This window comes from Vulpes lagopus, chromosome 20, assembly GCF_018345385.1.
Source record: "Vulpes lagopus strain Blue_001 chromosome 20, ASM1834538v1, whole genome shotgun sequence".
In the NCBI taxonomy this organism is placed as follows: Eukaryota; Metazoa; Chordata; class Mammalia; order Carnivora; family Canidae; genus Vulpes; species Vulpes lagopus.
The window spans coordinates 7,531,597-7,552,087 of NC_054843.1; the positions used below are offsets into that span (position 1 = coordinate 7,531,597).

Here is a 20,491-nt window from a genome sequence, read left to right on the forward strand (position 1 = left end):
GAAACAGACTCCCTGCTGAGCAGGGAATGACTGGCACTCAGGGCCAATAACAGGACGCCAAGATCACGACCTGAGCTGAAGGCAGATGCTTAACCAATTTAGCTACCCAGATGCCCCAAAGTCAGTCTTTTCAATTAAATTTCTTTTGTGTCCTTACAGTATTTCTAAATATCCAATATTGTTTTCTTTTAACAAAAGCTAGACTAACTCTTTTCCTACAGAAATAAGTTATAAATCTTGACAAGTGCTTTGGTTTCTTACCTTACTGAATAACAGTGTAAAACAATTCTAATTGTTCTTTTAATGGGAGAAAAAAGGTAGTTTAAATCTCAAGTATACATGTAAAATATTTAAAAGGTTCTAAATAATTTGAAAAATGTGGATAACTTGCTAACCTTAAATTAGATTTTCATAAATTAAAACACAGGTATATAACAAAAGACAAATCTAACACAAATGACCAGGAAAGTTCCATGATATATGTTAAAAGCCATAATTACTTGGTCTTGACACTTACAGAATCAATGTCAAGGAAACTGGAGTGCTCATGAGCATATTACCTTGTACACCTCTCATTTTAATTTTACTCATTTAAAGGAGTTTCATATTATTTACAAAGAAATTTGCAAAAAAATCAGAAAGATCAATGCATAGATAAAACTATCCACAAATCACAACCACTATAACTAATCAAATGTTAATTTATATTAATATATGTAGTCTCAACAGGCAATAGTTTTATCCACTTTCTAGCACATTCAGAAAGTGTGGAGATGTAGGCAGAACTCCAAGTGATTTCAATGTGTTTGCTGAGTCCCACTAGAGAAGAAAAGAATGGAATGCATGTTCCAAGATTTATATCAGTCAAGGTTAGATATATGGTCAATGACAGATTATAAATGGTTCAGTTAAAAATCAAATTAGAATGAAAAATGCAGGGCAGCCCCGGTGGCGCAGTGGTTTAGGGCCACCTGCAGCCCGGGGTGTGATCCTGGAGACCCGGGATCGAGTCCCATGTGGGCCTCCCTGCATGGAGTCTGCTTCTCCCTCTGCCTGTGTCTCTGCCCCTCTCTCTCTCTCTTTCTTTCTCTCTCTCGGTCTCTCATGAATAAATAAAGAAAATCTTAAAAAAAAAAAAAATGAATGAAAAATGCAATTATTTCTGGTTTCACCCCATTCCAAAAAATACTATCTATTGTCTTTAAAATCAGAGATTACCCATGTAAACATCTGACCAAGTGGTTTTGATATTCTTCTGTTTCACTGACTATATTGACAGCGCCAAGAGTTGCAGTTCTATGTCCAGATCCCAATGGTCTCCAGGACAAAGGCCACTAACAGGGGCCCAGCTATTTACTGACTTAGCAAATAGTTAACTGGTTAAATGCTAAAGCAATGGTTTTCGACCCTGAATCACACATTCAACAGGCAGTTTGAAAAAATACAAATGCCCAGGATCCAGTCACAGAGATTCTGATTTAATTGGTTTAGAGCTTAGGCACCATTCCTCTCCGCTACCACCACGCCCACCCCCGAAAGCTCCCTGGGAAATTTCAATGTGCAATCAGGACTGGTAACAACCACTGGCTAAAGAAATGAAGGGGCCTTTTATTTGACAAAGGGTCTGGCGAAGAGTTGAGAGGAAGTCTGACCAAGACAGAATGGAAGACATTACTCTGAGTGACAGGTCCAGAATGTGAACCCCCCTCAGCCTAAGGAAGGCATGAGTCTGACCTGATGAAATGGGGTGCGATTTCAAATAGGCCTCTATCTTCAAAGGCCTAAATATTCTCACTTGCTTTTTGGAATTAAAGTATAAGAAAATTAGAGTGAAAGGGAAGAGAAAAACATCATTCTGAACTCAAAGACTAAATAATAGGGAAAACTGAAAAAGGAACACAAAATTTAGAGAGTCAGCAATATGGCCACAACTTTCATGGTGGACAACACAAAAGTTGAAAAATGTCCTGTTGAAGGCAATTGCCTCAATGGGTGGTGTAACTTTCAAGATGGAGACAGCAATCCCTCTATGTAGGGTGCTTACCACCTTACTAAAAGCTGGGCCTCAGAAATGCCTCTCCTTAAGAGTCTCTGATAGAGAAGCAGAAGCTATTTCTGACAAAAAAGTATTATTTCATAAAGAGGGACTCCCAAAATACTGAGAAACGCTGACTCAAAGAAAAAGAGCTTACTAATCAAGAAAAAGTTTCCCAAGTTATATAAAATTACTGAAATTCCTTGAACTCATTGAAAGAGGCAGGTATTTTATGCAGGTGACAATGAGGCTTGTAGAACCACACCAGATTCGTACCCCACTCCCGGTACCAAAAAAAAAAAAGAACCACACCAGAATTACTGAGGCCTCCTAGCAACCTTTTATCTCCTTATAAGTTGAAGAGCTGCGATTTTTCTGGGTCTACACCTGTGGCTACTAACAACCTATAATATACTTTTTGTCCCAAGCATGATCAGACTGACACACGAAGAATTTTCCCTCATAGTATGAAAAGAGGCATATTTTGCTTTCTCTCAGGGCAGAAACAGGTAAATAAGAACATGCAGGTTCCATACTTTTAAAAATTCCAAAACAAATAAAAAAAAAGGTAGTTTGGGAAAAGTCATTTTGAACCCCATTCTATCCTCACCACTGAGAAGTCAGAAGTGTTTGGACTCCAGGCAAACAATGGACTCACAGCACAAAGTTGGCAAGGCAAAGGAGACTGAGATCAACAGTAAATCACACCTCACACCAAACAGAGCTCAGTGACTTGAGATAGGACTGACAAGGGGGAGCAGCTGGGGGGTCCCCAGCCAGGGAAAAGTTTCTTAAAGGTGCAAGGAGAGGGATCCCTGGGTGGCGCAGCGGTTTGGCGCCTGCCTTTGGCCCAGGGCGCGATCCTGGAGACCTGGGATCGAATCCCACATCGGGCTCCTGGTGCATGGAGCCTGCTTCTCCCTCTGCCTGTGTCTCTGCCTCTCTCTCTCTCTCTCTGTGTGTGACTATCATAAATAAATAAAAATTTAAAAAAAAAAAAAAAAGGTGCAAGGAGAACCAAAAAAAAAAAAAAAAAAACCACACAAAACAAGGAGGTGTGATGCCTCTCTGGTCTGAGCACAGCTGATGCAAGAGATGGACGTATTTATGGTTTTGTGCTGTGTAGTGAGCCTGGGTGGGCAAGTGAAGAAGAGAGAGCTATGAGTGGAGAGGCAGCCAGGAATGGAGAGAAAGACCAGGCCTCTCGGAGAGTCCTTCCTTGCTCTTCTCGCTAGAAGCTGCTGAATGAGTCTTTCCATCACAGACAACCCCATCCCAGTATCAGCCATGCTGGTGCTATGAGAAGAGGAAGAGGAAATCCTAAAGACCATCTGCCCACTTCAAAGCCTGACAATAGGAGATAAGTTGAAAGAAAAACCCAGGGCACAGCTCTCTGGGTTTCCCAGCCTCCAAAAAAGTGACAGGGCACCTGCTGTGCCAAGTAAACTCTCTTCTTTTTGAAGAGGAGTATCAGATAGGAAGGTAAATATTTCTAGCATTCACAACCAAGAATCGTCCCCAGACTACAAAAGGGGCAAAGCCACCTATTAGTGATTACAATCTACCATTCAGTCATTAGTAAGGTAAGTACTAGATAGCTCTAGAAAGTAAACATGGACAAGAAGAGTCTCATGGAGCTTTTAGAGCTGATGTAGTTTTACTAGCTTTAAAGAACTATGATAATCCAAATACTCATGTATCCATTGTTTACATATATTTACAAATACTGAAAGCGTACTACTGAGGGAAAGGTGTAAAAACACAATTCACTAGGAAGTTCTAATTTAGGAAATTCAGCATTTTTCATTAAATTACCTGTCCAAAGGAACCTTTGCCAATCAAGGAGTCAATTTCGTAACGATCCATCCACTTCTCTCCGTTTTTTACAATATAATCATAGTTATCATCATCATAACCATCGTTGTAAACCTTCCGCTCCTTCTTATGACTAGAATCGTCTCCCTGGCCCTGTTGGTGTCTTCGCTTCTTTTTTGCATAGTAAACCTAAAAGGAGAGTATAGAGTGTTAACTGTATAATTTAAATCTTTGGGGGTTAGTGGGAGGCGTATATGTATGTGTCTGTGTGTGTTTATACACATACACACACATATAGACACACACACACAACACAGATCGAGTGAGACAAGTCTACCATCAGAAAGAAACTGATGAATTTTTATTCTTTATAACAAATACAAAAAATGAAGAAGAATTTTCTATAGTTGCTATTTAAATTACATAATAACGGTGATAAAAAACCAACGAAAAATGTTTCCACTGAAATTCACTTTTAAATTATACTATTTGTACATTTTATAAATAGATGTTATGTGACTAGTGCAAAGTAGCCCATTCAAGACTTAACAGGGCTTGATTTACATTTAATTCTTAAACTAGGGTATAATTTGTGTACAATGAGGTGGCAAAGCTCTTAAGAGTGTAATATGAGGGATTTCCCGGGGGTGGGGGATGGCGGGTGGGGAATAGATGCTGATGTAACCAGCAAATGCCAAATCAAATAAAGAGCATTTTTATCCTCCTCATATCAATATCCTGCATACCCTCTGCCCGTCCATCTCTATTCTAAAGGCAAAAAGTTTTAAGAATTCAAAGTTTAGATACATATGAACTGTATTAATACAAAAGGCTCTCGGAGACATGCCTGGTTTTTAAGCCTATAAACAAAGTAAGAATGAAAATCAGCCACTCCCTCCCTTTTCCCACACAAAGGCCATAAATTCTGTGGTTGATCAGTTATTTTCCTCCTATCTGTTTTTCTTACAAAATTGTTTCTAAGACCAGTAAAAAATAACTGGTAGATTAGGCAATCATCCAAGTAATTGGTAACTAACAGGAAATTATAAAGTTTATTCGGCAGAGAATAACATCAGAAAAACTCTAGATTACAAGGCAGCAAAACAGTTAAAAACAAGCTTCAACAAAGCTACCGTTAAACTCTTATTTCACCACAGCTTAACAATACCTTTGTTAACAATTTACCAGATATTAACAAACTGATATGAATAAACTGTTAATAATTTATCAGATTTTTCAGGTAATCAAAAGCTAGTTTGGCACACTTTTCTAACAAATCAGTTGTGTACAAAATCCAACTCGGAAATGTTCCTCACTGAGTTCATTTTAATCTTATCTTGCCACATTGCTACAGTAATATTAACGATACTGGCATTAAGCAGCATCAAACTGCGGTAGAATTTACATATACATAGGAACATCCTTTTAAACCAGCTCTAGAGCTGATAGATCATAAGCCTTTAGTAGGATAGAGTGTATGAATCCCATGAAGAGGAAAGGAAGCAAAGGTACGTCCACTCTTCTCCAGAAAAGCCCATTTCATAATTAATTACAGAGCTACAGCTGAGCCTAGAAGCAAATGGCAATCAAGCCAAAGGTCTAAGACACCAGAAAAAAATTTATGGAAGGGAAGAGCCAAATTGGAATGGGAGTAATTCAAAGTGCTATGTTTTTTACTCTATCTACATTCACCAAAAAGGCTTTCGAATCTCTTGCAATTAAAGAACACACATAAAAATTAGATATATCAAATAAACTATGCCAAATGCTTGTTAACTTGGGTATTAAACAGATCTCTGAGCTTCTGACATCCATGGCAAAAACAGAAACAGAAAATAAAATTTGCTTAAATATAAAAATTTAACCAAAACTGTAACATGCATAATTTTACAGTGTATTTATTCTCTCCCTTCTTTTGGAGAGGAGTTATTACATAAATAATATCTTAGCATATATTACATGCAACTTTAAGAAAAGGGAGAAGTTATCCACAATTTTCTTAATTTTTGGCAGTCCCTGTTAATGTGTCTTTTTTCCTTTACAGGATTATAATTACGTATAAAATCATTAACTTACCAATAATCATCAATCTCACAATCACTGGGAATAAAGTTTAATATGTTTAAAAAGGCCACAAAATAACTTCTCTTTCCTGCTCTGCTGTAAGATACACTATTAAAACAAATCAATAGTCTTACCTCATTAATATGCTTATATGTTTTGATCAAGTCAACAGAAAGTTTTCTCAGGGGAGCAGTTGCTGGATCACGGAAGGTTTGGGGCATCCGCCTCTGTAACATGACAATATCAGGCATCACCTTAAATAGACAGAAAAGACTAGCACTTTAACTATACTGCACTGGTATAAATCCCCTGTCTTCTGTAACCTGTGTATATGTATTAAAAAAAAAAAAAAAGACATCTATATTAGAGGATTATACATTTTCTCTCCGTTCTCTCTTTCAACTGGATTCCAATGAAGACAACCACTGGAACAAATACATGAAATTAGAAGATAATGCACCAGCTGCCCAAGGCTTTCGATCTTGTTCCTCAGATTAAACAGGGGGATCACAGACATACCTCTGAAGCCAAGTGACACACATGATACTGCCCAATGAAGGCTTCTCCACCGTACAAAAAAAAATTTCTGAATTATTCCTAAAGCCTGATCTGGTTGACAACAGGCAAGACAAAAACAAACCCAATACTCAGCTTCCTAGGACAGGATTTCAGGACCCACTTGGCACCATGAAGCAAGGTGGCCATGAAGCAGAAATGGAGCAGTCAAAACACCAAAATCACACAATTAAGACAACAATTTTGAATATAGAGGATATATAAGAAATTGGATAAGAAGGTAATTTTTACTGAGTAACAATGGTTTTCCTGTGCTCAATAGGAGTATGTGCTATGTGCTTAGCATTTTATAAAATATCAATAATCTCTTCCAAAGTTGGCTAACGCTGCCTATGAGGTCAAACTGATGAGCTAATTCTGAGTACCTTACTTTTCTTATATACCTCTCACAAGAGAAATTACTATTTCAGGAGCATCTGTATATATAAAACAGATGTATTCTGCCCACAAACAATTGGCCTTTCCACCAGACTACATTCCACTGTTTCAAATGCACCTTGTACAGAGCAAGTGCTCAAACTATATGAGAAGAACAAACTAAATTCTACAAACTAAGCAACATTCCCTTTGCTAACTTTCACTGTGATTTCATGTTAGGTATCCAAAAAGCTTCTGTATTTCAATACTATACTGCTATAAGCACAAATTCACAATTAGGAAATAACTTTTTTAAACAGTGGCTGGCCCCTAAGCTTAAGTTTAACATCTTCTCCGTTTCCTGCCTGTCATCATAAAGGCAGGAAAATGTAGAGGAACAGAGCAAGCTCCCTTCTTCCCTTCCACAGCAGGAAGAAAACCTGTGGTATTGAAGAAAACCCAGGAAGGAGTTCCTCAGGCTGCTGGGGGCAAGGCCCCTCCTCTGCTCCCAGCCCTCCGGCTCCCCAAGTGTCCTCAAAGCAAAATGGCAAGCTGATGAGCCATCCTCCTGCTGCCTCAGCTATCTGGCTCTGGGGCTAGAAAAACCCACATCCTCAATGCTCACAGTTCTTGGACTGTTCTGGGTGAAGACACAGATCACAAAATGAAGAAAAGCATAGTCTGCATCCTCTGCTTAATAAATCAGTTATGAGAGCTAAAACAAATCTTTTATTTTCTTGAAAAGATTCCATAGTGTAACCTTCAGAACTTACACTAGATTTTAGATTTAAAAACTGTTTTCTAGCTTAATAATACCTACTCTATCCATTTTATATATATATATATATATATATCTCATATTTTCATATATAATGAAGAATGAACAACACTATATTCTGCCTTTCTTGCTACTTTAAGAGCTACTGATACAGCTGAAAACCACAGACAGCACACATCCAGAGTATTGGATCTAAGAACTATAGAAGGTACTGTGAAAATGGACTTAGCATTCCTAACATCAAGCATACTTTTCTACAATTACTTCTACTACATTTCTCTTCCTCAATTTATCTTTTGAACAAGACTGTGCTTAAAAACTTGTATGAGGGATGCCTGGGTGGCTCAGCGGTTTAGTATCTGCTTTTGGCTCAGGGTGTGGCCACGGAGTCCCAGGATTGAGTCCTGCATCGGACTCCCCTCAAGAAGCCTCTGCCTGTGTCTCTGCGTCTCTCATGAATAAAATCTTTAAAAAAAAAAAACTTTTATGAAACACATCACTAATATAACCAGAAATAAAATGTTAAAGTTATTAGCTCATTTCAATTACTTGTTCAATAAACCTTTTCTAAAAAATACTGATAGGGCAATTAATAAGAAACCATTGAAATCAAATAATAAAATTACAGAAGTTTACAACTAGACTTAAGTTTAGAGACGTTTAGGATTGAGCAAGGGGTTATAGTCTAAGGCCCCAGTCTTACATTCGAGGAACAGAGAGAAGAATGGCCCATGTGACCTGACTCACCTCATACAACTACACCATGAGTCAAGACCTTGGGCCCATGTCTTATGACTCGTAGACCATGCCACATCAGCACACAGTTTTAGTGTTTTACTTCAGTTATAAGAAAAACTTCTTCTAATTTGCCTCATTAGGTTCAGAAACTTCTGGGGCTGATAGAAATATCTCGCTGAATACTGTTTATTAAAAGACATTCTTTTTACATCATATGAGTCTTTAAAAATATTTTATAACTTAAAATGGAAATACTAAATGAATTATTTATTTTAAAATTACCCACCAAATAAGACACTAGTTGTATCTAAAAACAGGCACTGTGCTGACTTACCTACTACAATAATAGAACCACAAAAATAACTATAAAGGACTGGACTTTTTTCTAGCCCTCCTCAGACACCAGGTGTTATAGAAGAGCACTGTCTAAAAAGAAAGAACCTGGGCTGGATCCCCAAGTCTATTTGCTTCAATACTTGTAGAAGTCACAGATGGGAGCTTAGTCCATTTAGCTGTAAAATATTAAAAACAGGTACCCTGCCTGATAGTTTGCTTTTTGAACAATTGAGAAAATGAATTCAAACATATTGTCACTTAAAAGTACAGGTGACTCTTGAACAATGAGAGAGTTAGGAACACCAACGCTTGGCCTTGTGCAATTGAAAATCCATGCGTTAACTTCTGACTCTCCAAAAACTTAGTTACTAATAGCTTACTACTGACCAGAAGCCTTGCCAATAAACAGCTGATTAACACATATTGTGTATAATATACACTTTATTCTTACAATAAAGTAAGCTAGAGAATGGAAACTATTAACTAAGAAAAGCATAAGGAAGAAAAATACAGTACAGCAATAAGTGGGTTGGCTCAATTCAAACTCATGTTGTTCAAGGGTCAACTGTAGAATGCAAATGATTCATTATGCTATTATTACTTTTTGTATGTCCAAAGAACTTTCTTCTGATACACGCATTCTTGCTTTGAACATTCGGATCAACTGCTCCAATTCTCAAACATACAACTTCCCAATTTACTACATAAAACAAATTCTTAAAATCTTGCCATAATTCATCTTACTATTAACTATGAATGTTATTCACACACACTACATACATTTTATAAATCGTAAAGCCAGCCCAACTATTGACAAAAATCTTATTATAATATATACAAGGGTGCCCTCAATCATGTTCCTTTATTAGAGCCAACTGCTCATTAAAACCACATACTATTGAATTAGAAATAAAGGACCTTATAAAAAAGACCTTTCCTTCAAATAATCCAGCATAAGAAATACATTGAAGTTTTCCAAGTTTATGATCATCACTTAATACATTAAATGACCTAAAGAAAACAGTGGCAACCCCAATTCCTAAGTGCATGGAAAAAATCCTTAGCGTTCATCATACCCTCGTTATTTCACTGGGGAAAGAAATTATATTACAACTACAGTTAGTTTTTTTAAAAAAAAAAAAAATCTCTCAAACCAAGAATCAATGTAGCAAATGCTGTTAATTCATGAAATATCATGAATGCACATGTACACACACACACATGCATATATGTATGCATAGTGACAAATTTGTGAATTTATTCTGCCAACTATCCACTTTTTAAAAAAACAGTTGAATCTCTAACCTGAATATTAAAATGACCAGCAAAGTTAATCTGCATTACAATTTTTTCTTTTTCATTTTAAGAAGCTTCATACTATGATAAATGTGCACTAAAATAGTTTATAACATCATAAAATCAGCTCTGTAAGTTTGTGATAATGGAATCTGACTTGTTTTCCTAGAACTTACATTTTTCTACTTACTCACTTTTCCATAAAAATAAGCTTTCAGTTTCTTTATTTTAACTAATATTCTTTTAAAAATAACTTCTCCCCTCCCTATTACAGAATGAGAGAATGTTATGGTTTATGAGTGTTTTTAATTAAGTGGGACACACAAAGAAAAAAGAAAAAGCCAACAAACTTTTAATGCATACTTCTTAACATCATCTCTCATCAATCTAGAATCTCATGTGGCATGTAAAATTAAAAACCATTCAATGATTTTTGACTATTTACTGTTCTCTCATTTTAAGGAAGAAACTACCACTCCAACAAAAATCATCTCTGATACAGCGTGAACTTACCTGGTTAGTTAGAGGTTGTTGAATCTGGTCAGAATAAGATAAGGCAGAAACCTGTTGGTCATTTATGTTTGGCTGGCGACGGTCACTGTACTGATGTGAATGGGGCATCTGTCCAGCCATCTGAAGGCCAGCAGCATGGAATGAAAATGACGGTGCAAGCCGAACAGATGAAGGTTTGCATGCTGAAGTCTCTCCTCCTACAAGATAACAAGTGAGGTTGAAAGGATGTATTTATATCTTAACGCCTGCATCTTTTGACCTGATAGTTCCCTCCATAAGGACCTTAGGATGTTCGATAACATTAAAAACTTTTAAAACTACAAAGTGCAAACAAGAAACCACACTTGGCACAACAGTTCTATGTTAAATGGTAAAAAATATAGATTTGAGCGTCCATACATCTGTAGTAAGAGGAAATCTTAAGTAAATCTTTTTGTAAACCAATAGGAATAACAATCATCAACAATACTTATTTTCACATGAGATTTTCATCAATTGAGAACTATAAGTTGCACAAATAATCTTTGATTTCTTGAGAAGGGCCTCTTCAATAGATCAGCTCCTTAGAAACCCATTCAGAGGAACACTGCTGAGATGCTGCTTTGCACCTGCCAGGTGTATGCAATCAATATTCCAGCAGCCCTCAAACCAAGTAAAAGATGTGTCCTAACAGTGATCACCAATGACACCGGTACATAAAAGTTGAGCATACAAACACACAGACACAAATTCACAGGATTCTGTATTCCTCCAAACTCTTCTGACGCAGAGCACCCAGACCTGGCAAGCTCGCCGAAAGTGTATTGAACAGACAATAAATATTCCATTGGGAGGCTGGGACCACAGTCATGATTTTCACTGTATAGACATGGAAAATCAACCACTGGATCCATAGAAGTTTTTGATAATTAATAAAAGTTAATTCTTCCATTAAAAAGGTAAGAAAAAAGACCTTTCTTCTTAAATTTAATGATACTTATAATCACAGACTAAACCCAAAGACAAAGGGCCAAACCCTAGCCAATGAACTGGGGACCCAGAATTCTTGTGCTTGTCTTCCTGAATAAACCAGCTGACTCCAAACATGCAACAGAGGGATCCCTGGGTGGCGCAGCGGTTTGGCGCCTGCCTTTGGCCCGGGGCGCGATCCTGGAGACCCGGGATCGAATCCCACGTCGGGCTCCCGGTGCATGGAGCCTGCTTCTCCCTCTGCCTGTGTCTCTGCCTCTCTCTCTCTGTGTGACTATCATAAATAAATAAAAATTAAAAAAAAAAAAAAAAACAAATATGCAACAGACCATACTGTTCAGCACCAGGGAACTTTTACTAAAGTATTATTTCTGAGACATCAAGAATCATGGCCCAACAGACAGATGCTCAGTCAGACTGCTGTAGTTTGAAATTTCAGCTCCACACTTACCAACTGCATGACCTTGCATACTTAGTTTCCTAAAAAGTGATAGTAATATCTACCTCAAGAGCCCATGGTGAAAGTTAAGTACTTTCATATGTGTAAAATACTTAGAATAGCTCTGGCAATTAATAAATGGCTCAACACTGGCTGCAATAACTGTATTGTGATGTACAGTAAAGGATGATGGGGATAGTATTCATTTTTGTGGAGCAAACAATCTCTCCTTGAATGCCACATAGACTCTCCAAACTGAAGAGAACAAAGCTCAATTCTCTCAAAAATACAAAGTCCACTTCTATTTTCCACCACAAAAAATGATACCATCTTCCAACCCAGTCAACCAGAATCGAAGCTCCTGGAGTCAAGTGAGAGTTCTTTTCCTTCATAGACTAATCTCATGCAAACAGCTGCCCAATCTTGCGGGTTCCACCTCCTACAGAACACTCAAATACAATCTCTTTCCATCTCCACTAACCCATCTCACTTAGAGGACTAAAAGAGATTCCTAATAGCTCTTTTTGTCTTTATTCTGCCCATTTGCAACTCTGATTTCTTCAAGAAGATACCAGAATGACTTTTCTAAAGTGCACATCTCAAAGCCTCCACCTCTATAGAAACATGAATATAACCTGCCTTGGCACTGCCTTCAGACTTAGCTTCTGTCTCCCTCCATTACAGCACCAAGTCCTGAATGGACCCACAGTACAGGATTAAGAAATATTTGCTAAGTAAAAGGACAGTGTACTATCATGATAGATGGGGTAATTTTCTAAACATTACATTACTCATACTAAAAAAGTACAGTTTATTCAATTATATAGAACAAGTTTTTGTTCAGTTTAAAAAAAAACTGGGAGTTTATCATAAGGATATAATCGAGGACACGCACAAAGACAATCAGGGAAGAGTGTTTATTCTGGTATTGTCTTTACATTTAAATGTTAAACACACACACACACACACACACACACCCGGGAAGGTATATTAATAAATAAATTTAGACATATACAAAACCGATTGAGTTCTTTGACACATAAATAGGTCCTATAAACAAACAATAAAAACACTAAGGCCCTGAATGGCAAATTACTTAACCACTTTATGTCTTGGTTTCCCTATCTATGAAGCAGAGTTATTATCACACTAACCCATCCCTTGGGTTTATTATGATTTTTTTTAAATAAGACACTATATGTAAGCCATGAATAATGGATCCTGGTATTTTCAATCGATACCCAAATCCTCTACCCCAAAGGGGTATCTTGACCTCCAAAACCAGATCAGTTATAACTTTATATAAATGGGTCTGTTCACTTCATGTTATGTTTATAAGCTGTGGTCTATTCATTATCTTTATGGTATCCCATCATGTGAACATGTGATGATTTACTTATCTTTTCGACTTTTGATTGACATTTGTATTATTTCCTAGTTTAGAGCTATTATAAATAATGCCACTAGGAAGACTCTTACTGTCTTTTGGTATACCAGAGATGCTGTTCAGCTGGGGTTTTTTTCTGGTTTATTTTTTAATTGCTGTTTTTCCCCTAGCAGTTTATGAAGTCTCCTCTGCTCCATTCCTTCACTAACTTGGAATCATCAGTCTTTCTAATTTTCAGTCATTACCAGAGGTATGTAATGGTACTTCACTAAGAGCTGAACTTGTATTTTCCTGGCAACTATAAGCATCTTTTCATTTATTTAAGGCCAGTTAAACATCCACCTCTGTGAGATGCCCATTCAGGTTGCTTTTCCATTTTTCTATCAATAAAGTCTTTTTCTTACACATCTAGGAAACTTCAAACATTCTATTTGTAACATATTTGGGGTATAAACCCTTTATTGGTTGTAAGTGGTTTGTGCTGTCACTCCCTTAATGGTGTTTTTTAATGAGCACAATCTCTTAATTTTATTACCTTTTATTTTAGAATTAGTATTTTTGGTGTCCGTTTAAGAAATGTTCCCTTATACCAAAGTCATAAGAAATTCTCCCTTAGCTTCTAGAAGCTGAGTTTCACCATTCACATCTAGATAGGCAATTCCCTTGGATTTGATTTCTGTGTATGTGTACTAGAGGACAAGTTCCACCCACCCCCAACCCTAAATGGACATTCGACTGAGGACCAATTATTAAAAAGACAAACTTTCCGTGATGCTTTTATCATAAATGACATGCCTATATCTGCTTGGATCTGGTTTTGGATTCTTTATTCTGTTCTAATGGGCACAGGCCTACCTAGATTTCTTAGAACTTTGTTTAAGAACCAGCTTTACAAGTTTTAATTAACATCCAGTAGAGAATTCTGTACTTCCCCAAGAGTGGTTTGGTTATTCTTAACCCTTTCCATGTCCATGTATGTTTTAGAATTAGCTCATCAAAATCACAAAACAAATAAACCTATGTTGGCACTATGATCAATACTGTACGCTGTCAGGGTGCTTGGGCAGATCGGTGGCTGAATGTCTGCCTTGGCTCAGACTGAGATCCTGGGATTGGGTTGCGAGTCAGGCTCCCTGCAGGGAGTCTGCTTCTCCCTCTGCCTATGTCTCTCTACCTTTTCTCTGTGTCTTTCATGAATAAAGAAATAAAATCTTTTTTAAAAATAATGAAATAGCAACAGAATTTTTTGCAATGATGAATTTATCAGCATTGTCTAATAAGTAGGTAATAGCGCTGCTGGGCATTTGGAAGTTTTTTTTTTTTTTTCCTTCCTAATCCTTATTCTTCTTCTCACCTTATTCTACTACTTGCTGTTGTCCCTCTAAAACAGAAATGATCAGAAGAGGAGACACAGGTACCACTGTCTTACTCCCAACCTCAGAAAGTAAGCTTTCAACACTTCTCTAATATTGTGGTTGCTATAGGTTTTTAACTGATAATCATTATCATATGAATCCAGTTCCTTTCTAGTCCTAGTCTGCTAAAACCTTTTCCTCACAAATGGATGCAGAATTTTATTAAATGCTTTTTCTGCATCCAGTGAAACGGCATCAGTTTTCTCATCTATTCTGTTAACATGGTGAAAACACACTGACTGATTGTTGAATGTTAAATCAACTTTGCATTTCCTGCAACACAGTTGGGTCATGATTATCCTTTTGTGATAGATTCACTGATGAAATCATCTGGTCTTGGAATTTTCTTTGAGGGTAGTTAAAAATTAATAATTAATTAAAAAGTGATCTTTAATAGAACTACTCAAATTTGTATTTCCTGGTGTGTCTGTTTTGATAAGCTGTATTTTTCTAATAGTGTGTCTCCATCTACACTTCAAACGCACTGGCATCAAGCTCTTCATTATACCCTCTAAGCTTCCCTATCAATGTAGGTGTAATTGTAGTGATATCCCTTCAATTCAGCTCTGGTTAATGAGGCCTTCTCCTACCTTGTGATCAGTTTAATCAAAGGTTTACTAATTTTATTAAATATCCTCTCTTTGTGGGTTTTCTATTTCTGCTCTCATCTTGTTCTGTCAGTTAGCAAGAGAGGTGTCTGAAAAATATTCTATTTAAGTATGTTATCAGATTACATAGAGTTGTTCTACCTTCTTGAGGTAGAACATAACAGCCCTTCTTTATTCCTAATAATGCTTCCCCTTGTCTGATAGTAGTATGATCACACCATGCTTTCTCTACTTTGTGTGGTATATCTTTTGTCCACCCTTACTGTCAACTCCCCGTTCCCTTATATTTCAGGTTTGTCTCTTGTGGCAGTATGTAGTTGGGTTTAATTTACAAATGTACACTAATAACCATTCTATTTATTCCAACTGTTTCATGTTTCTTTCTTACATTCTGCTGGGCTGAAATGTCTATACCTCCCCAACACACAAATTATTTTATTTATTGTATACATTACAATATAATTATCTTTGACTCATCAAAATGTAATTACTGTATATTACTATACTATAACTGACTTGGGTATGTACACATACACACAAACACATGCAATCACAAGACATCAACTAATCATGTAGCATAGATAGATTTAGACTCAAGGAAACATGTGGAGGAAGGGAGGGATAATTTTGTGATATCTAGATAGCTACGAAAGAAATACAAAAAAATGGCTAGCTGCTGCTTTTTATTGTGCTAACTATCCTCCTAAAATATGTGTTTCATTTTCTGAATCTAGATGCAATTACATGCATTAAATTCAACTCAACCTCTCAAGCACTGAGAGGTTACTATGGCATTGTTTGGAGGTGACAATGCCACCCATGATCTGTAATAGTACCTCAAACTTTAATGTGCTTACAAATTGCCTCTGAATCCTGTTAAAAATGCAGATTCTGATTCAATACATTGAGGATAGGGCTTGAGAGTCTACGTTTCTAACAAGTCACCAGCTCATGCCAATGTTGCTTCAAATAGCATCTAAAAAACATTGTAATTATTTACCTTAATAAAAGAAAGCTATTTTCCAACTAATCCAAGTGCCAGATGATCCAAACGTAAGCTTTAATTCTGACTACCCAATACGCCACAGGGCAGTTTTCTCCCCAATAGATTTGCCTTCCTAGTTAGATATTTTGGGTTTTTTATTATTATTAAAACATTAATATACATTCCTGTGCAGAAGGGTGGTATGTTAGGTGACAAAGATCCAATATTCCTCTTAAATTTTACTGTAGGTAATGTGAAGGCAAATTAACAAGAAATAACTTTGGTTTCTGCTTGTGAAACTTTTTTACAGCTATTTACTATACCATCTATCACAACTCCTTAGTGACATTACCAGTTGTGGGGTTGTATACAGGTGTGTTTGCCACATGCTGTCTCCTTCCTCAGCTCAACTGCTGTTTGTGAAATGCAGAAAGATACTCAAGTTTAATTTCCTCCCACAAAGCCAAGAAGTTTTTAAATTATCCATTCATTCATTCCTTCCTATGGTAAAACTCTAGTATGAGAGGCAACCAGTATGAGAATTTCTTGTCAGCCCAATTTTATCTTAGGCCCATCACCAAAGCTTTTATTTCTAATGTTTCCATCTTCCCTTTCAGTTCAAATGATATTAAGAACAAGGACTCAGTTCATCCTATGATGTTAATAAAGTACTAGGTTGAACTGTAGGAAACTGCTAATATTAGACCTCCTTTGACCTACAAAACAGCAATCTCGGGCAGCCCCGGTGGCTCAGCGGTTTAGCACCACCTTCAGCCCAGGGTGTGATCCTGGAGCCCCGGGATCGAGTCCCACGTCGGACTCTCTGCATGGAGCCTGCTTCTCCCTCTGCCTGTGTCTCTGCCTCTCTCTTTCTCTCTCTTTCTCTCTGCGTGTCTCTCATGAATAAATAAACAATCTTAAAAAAAAAAAAAAACAGCAATTTCATATCATTTAACCTGACATCTACACCATACTGTATATAATCTTTGTCCAACTTAAACTAAAATTTAGCTCTAATATTTTAGCTCAAAAATGCATCAATATACATGCTGCAATATCAAGTCTTATAATTTAATGATCATCTTATAACATTTAATTCAAAAGTATCTTCATAATCATTATTTGGAGTTCACTACCAAAATAATAGTTTAAATGGCTGCCAAATAGTGTAAAAGACAAAGTATGCAAGTAGGTTCCTATGTGCATTTTTTTAATATCCTTCTAAACGATCTGGATCTTTTTTTTTTTTTTTAACCATGAACATGTTTCTAAAATCTTAAAAATTTTGTTGACAAATAGTTTACAAAAAAAGAAAAAAACAAACAATGAAGTTGCTTTCACATTCCACTCAAGTTACGATGTTTCGGCAGAAACCTGTAATAACCAGTGACCATCATAACACTAGTAAAGATTAGCAAGTGATTCTACAGAGAAGCACTCCACGAACAGATCTGAGACTGGGAGATGGCAAGAGTCAAAAGGCAGAGGTAGACAGAGAGCAAAAACATCAAGCAGAAAAGCCTGAGAGCAGACCCTGAGTGGAAAAAAAATAGCCATTTATTTTATCTCTGATGTAAGATCTACAAGTAACTCTATTTGTAGCTAACTTAAATTTCGCTTGTTATTATGTTGAGAGAACCATCCTTGCAGTATTTTAATCCACATTTGATTTCAAACAGAAAGAACAATATTAAAGAGCACAAATTAATTAATTAAAATACTTTAATTAAAACTCTACCATCCAAAAGGTGTTATTAGGAAGCCACACTTCTGAGACAAACTCCCCTAAGAAAGGAAGGGAAGGGAAAAAAAAAAAAAAAAAGGAGGGAAGGAAGGGAGGGCAACCAAGACTGTGGGGACAAATACAAATGTGCAATGTCACTAGCAACAAGACATGTCCGTAACAAAGGAGAAAATCGTCAAAGAATAGCCAAATGCACTTTAAATGAGGTTGGGAATACAGGCACAGGATTAAGAGGGTAACTGAATATAAGTCCCTGAAAAAAGTTATGTTCACCAAGATATCATCAGTACCAAGAACAGTGCCTGGCACGTGGCCTGCATTCAATAAATATTTGTTCGATGAAACAATGAACTGAATACATCAGGAATATTTAGAATATGAAGAAATGGTTGAGAAAGGGAGGGAGAGAGCTAAATGGGATAAAGATGAAAAGTATTTTTACAATGAGGGGCACATAAGTCAGAAATAAAGAACAGTCTAATCATAGCACAAGCTAGAGGTACTGCTTGACAGTCAATTTCTCTTACTCATTTTTATATCCAAAGCACACAGCACACTACATGGCTCCACAGCAGGTGTTAAATAAATACAGATTAAAGTCAAACTATATTAGGGCTCTGTCAATTATCTAATGATAAGGACAAATAAATTGATTTCTTATTATCCTCTCAAGTTAGTGGCCAGTCTTTGTCATGACAGAATGTGCGTATGCACACACAGTTTGTTTTAACCAACTAGCCAAGACAACATATTCAGTTGTCTACAAACACAATGAAATTGCTCATGTAAGATCTAAATAAATATCCAGGTTTTTCAGTCTGAAACATTTTAATTAAATTTGTACATTAAATTTTGAATAACAACAGTGGGACAGGGATAAAAACATCTCTCTTTAAAAGCCTCTAACATCAGACTTCCACTTCTGAGTGCCTTGTCACTGAACAACCTCACTCACCATGAACAGCTATAAAACTGGTCAGATGTTAAGAAATGACTGTTTTCAGACACTGGGCAACAGGCAGTGCAGAGCTGTGATCACTGAGAAGAAGGAAACAAACCTGGTGAGGCCTGGCTTTCTATCTGAGGACAATTTCCAGGGTACAACGGAGGGAGCTGGAGCCCAAATACAACAGTAGTGGTCTTGCTAAGTGAGGTAGACGGAAATCCGAGTTCAAGGCTATGGAGCTGACAGGAATTTGTGAGACAGGTCACAGAAAGAAGGGAGCTCTACAGAGAAGGAGCTCCACTGATCTACATCTAGAAATCTCCTAGATTCTGTGGCCAATCACTCAGGTGCCCAAGCGCCAGGTGCAGGTGTGTTAGACGAAGTAGAAACAACTGCCAAGGAGCTAGGAGGTGAGCAGCTACTAGAACTCGCACACGACTGGGAAACTGTAAGCATTCCTATCAGCTGGAGTGGAAAAACCATGAAAACACCACAGACATTCAACATAGACCCCAAAAAATCCAGAGAGCAGGAGCAGAGCTGTCCTGGCCCTACAATAAAGGCTGCCTTCTGCCTGTCCCAACAGACACTGAAACATACCTCAAAGGATCAAGATGATGTGCAGTCTGCCAAAACAAAATTCAACACTTTTCAAAGAACAACAAAACCTAGATGCTCAACTACCTCGCATTCCTAATGTATCCAATCAAAAATCACTAGGCATGGGCACCTGGCTGGCTCCATTGGTACAGCGTACGACTCAATCTCAGGGTCATGAGTTCAAGACCCATGTTGAGCATGGAGCCTACTTTAAAACAAAAAACACTAGGCACACAAAGCAGGAAAATGTTGCTTATATTCAGGAGAGAAAGAAATCCATCTAAAGATCCAGAAATGATAGAAATTATGAAGTTAGCAGAGAAAAAATAGGCATTGCAAGGTTTTAAAATATAAAAAAAACAAACAAAATAAGAAAAAACAGTGTAACTTTTTTTTTTTAATTTATTTAAGTAATCTCTATACCCAACAGGGGTTCCAACTCACAACCCCAAGTTCAAGAATCACATGCTCCTCCAACTGAGCCAGCCAGGTGCCCCAAAAGAGCAAATCTTAACAGATAAATAAAAACTACAAAGAAACTAAATGGTAATTCTAGAAATGAAAATAACTGAAAATAGGGGTATCTGGCTGGCTCAGTCGGTGGAGCAAGCAACTCTTGATCTCTGGGTCAGGAGTTCAGGCCCCATGTTGGGTTCAGAGAGGGAGAGAGCAGGAGGGAGGGAGGGGAGGGGAGAGAGAGAGAGAGAGAGAGATAGAGAGCAAGCTGAAATGAAAAATTCACTGAATGGATCAAATAGCAGATTAAACAGCAGAAGAAAAGACCAGTGAATGTAAGAACGCACTATAAATTAATCAAACTGAAAACAAGTATAAAATATAATGGGAAAAAATATAAACAAAGCCTCCAAAACCTTCATAACAAAATCAAG

General features: G+C 37.1%; 1 protein-coding gene across 5 annotated transcripts in view; it reads right to left on the minus strand.

Annotated features, from left to right (window-relative positions):
* Positions 1-20,491, minus strand: part of DYRK1A (dual specificity tyrosine phosphorylation regulated kinase 1A) — a 144,352-nt gene that overhangs the window by 27,527 nt on the left and 96,334 nt on the right. For 4 of the 5 annotated variants that reach the window (XM_041735268.1, XM_041735267.1, XM_041735264.1 and 1 more), the window contains 3 exons: positions 10,509-10,705; positions 6,049-6,168; positions 3,851-4,039 (listed from right to left, as the gene is read on the minus strand). In XM_041735268.1, coding sequence (XP_041591202.1) covers positions 3,851-4,039; positions 6,049-6,168; positions 10,509-10,628 — 429 coding nt within the window. In that variant the 5' untranslated portion in view covers positions 10,629-10,705. The remainder of the gene's footprint in view (positions 1-3,850; positions 4,040-6,048; positions 6,169-10,508; positions 10,706-20,491) is intronic. The other variant, XM_041735265.1, reaches the window with a different exon arrangement.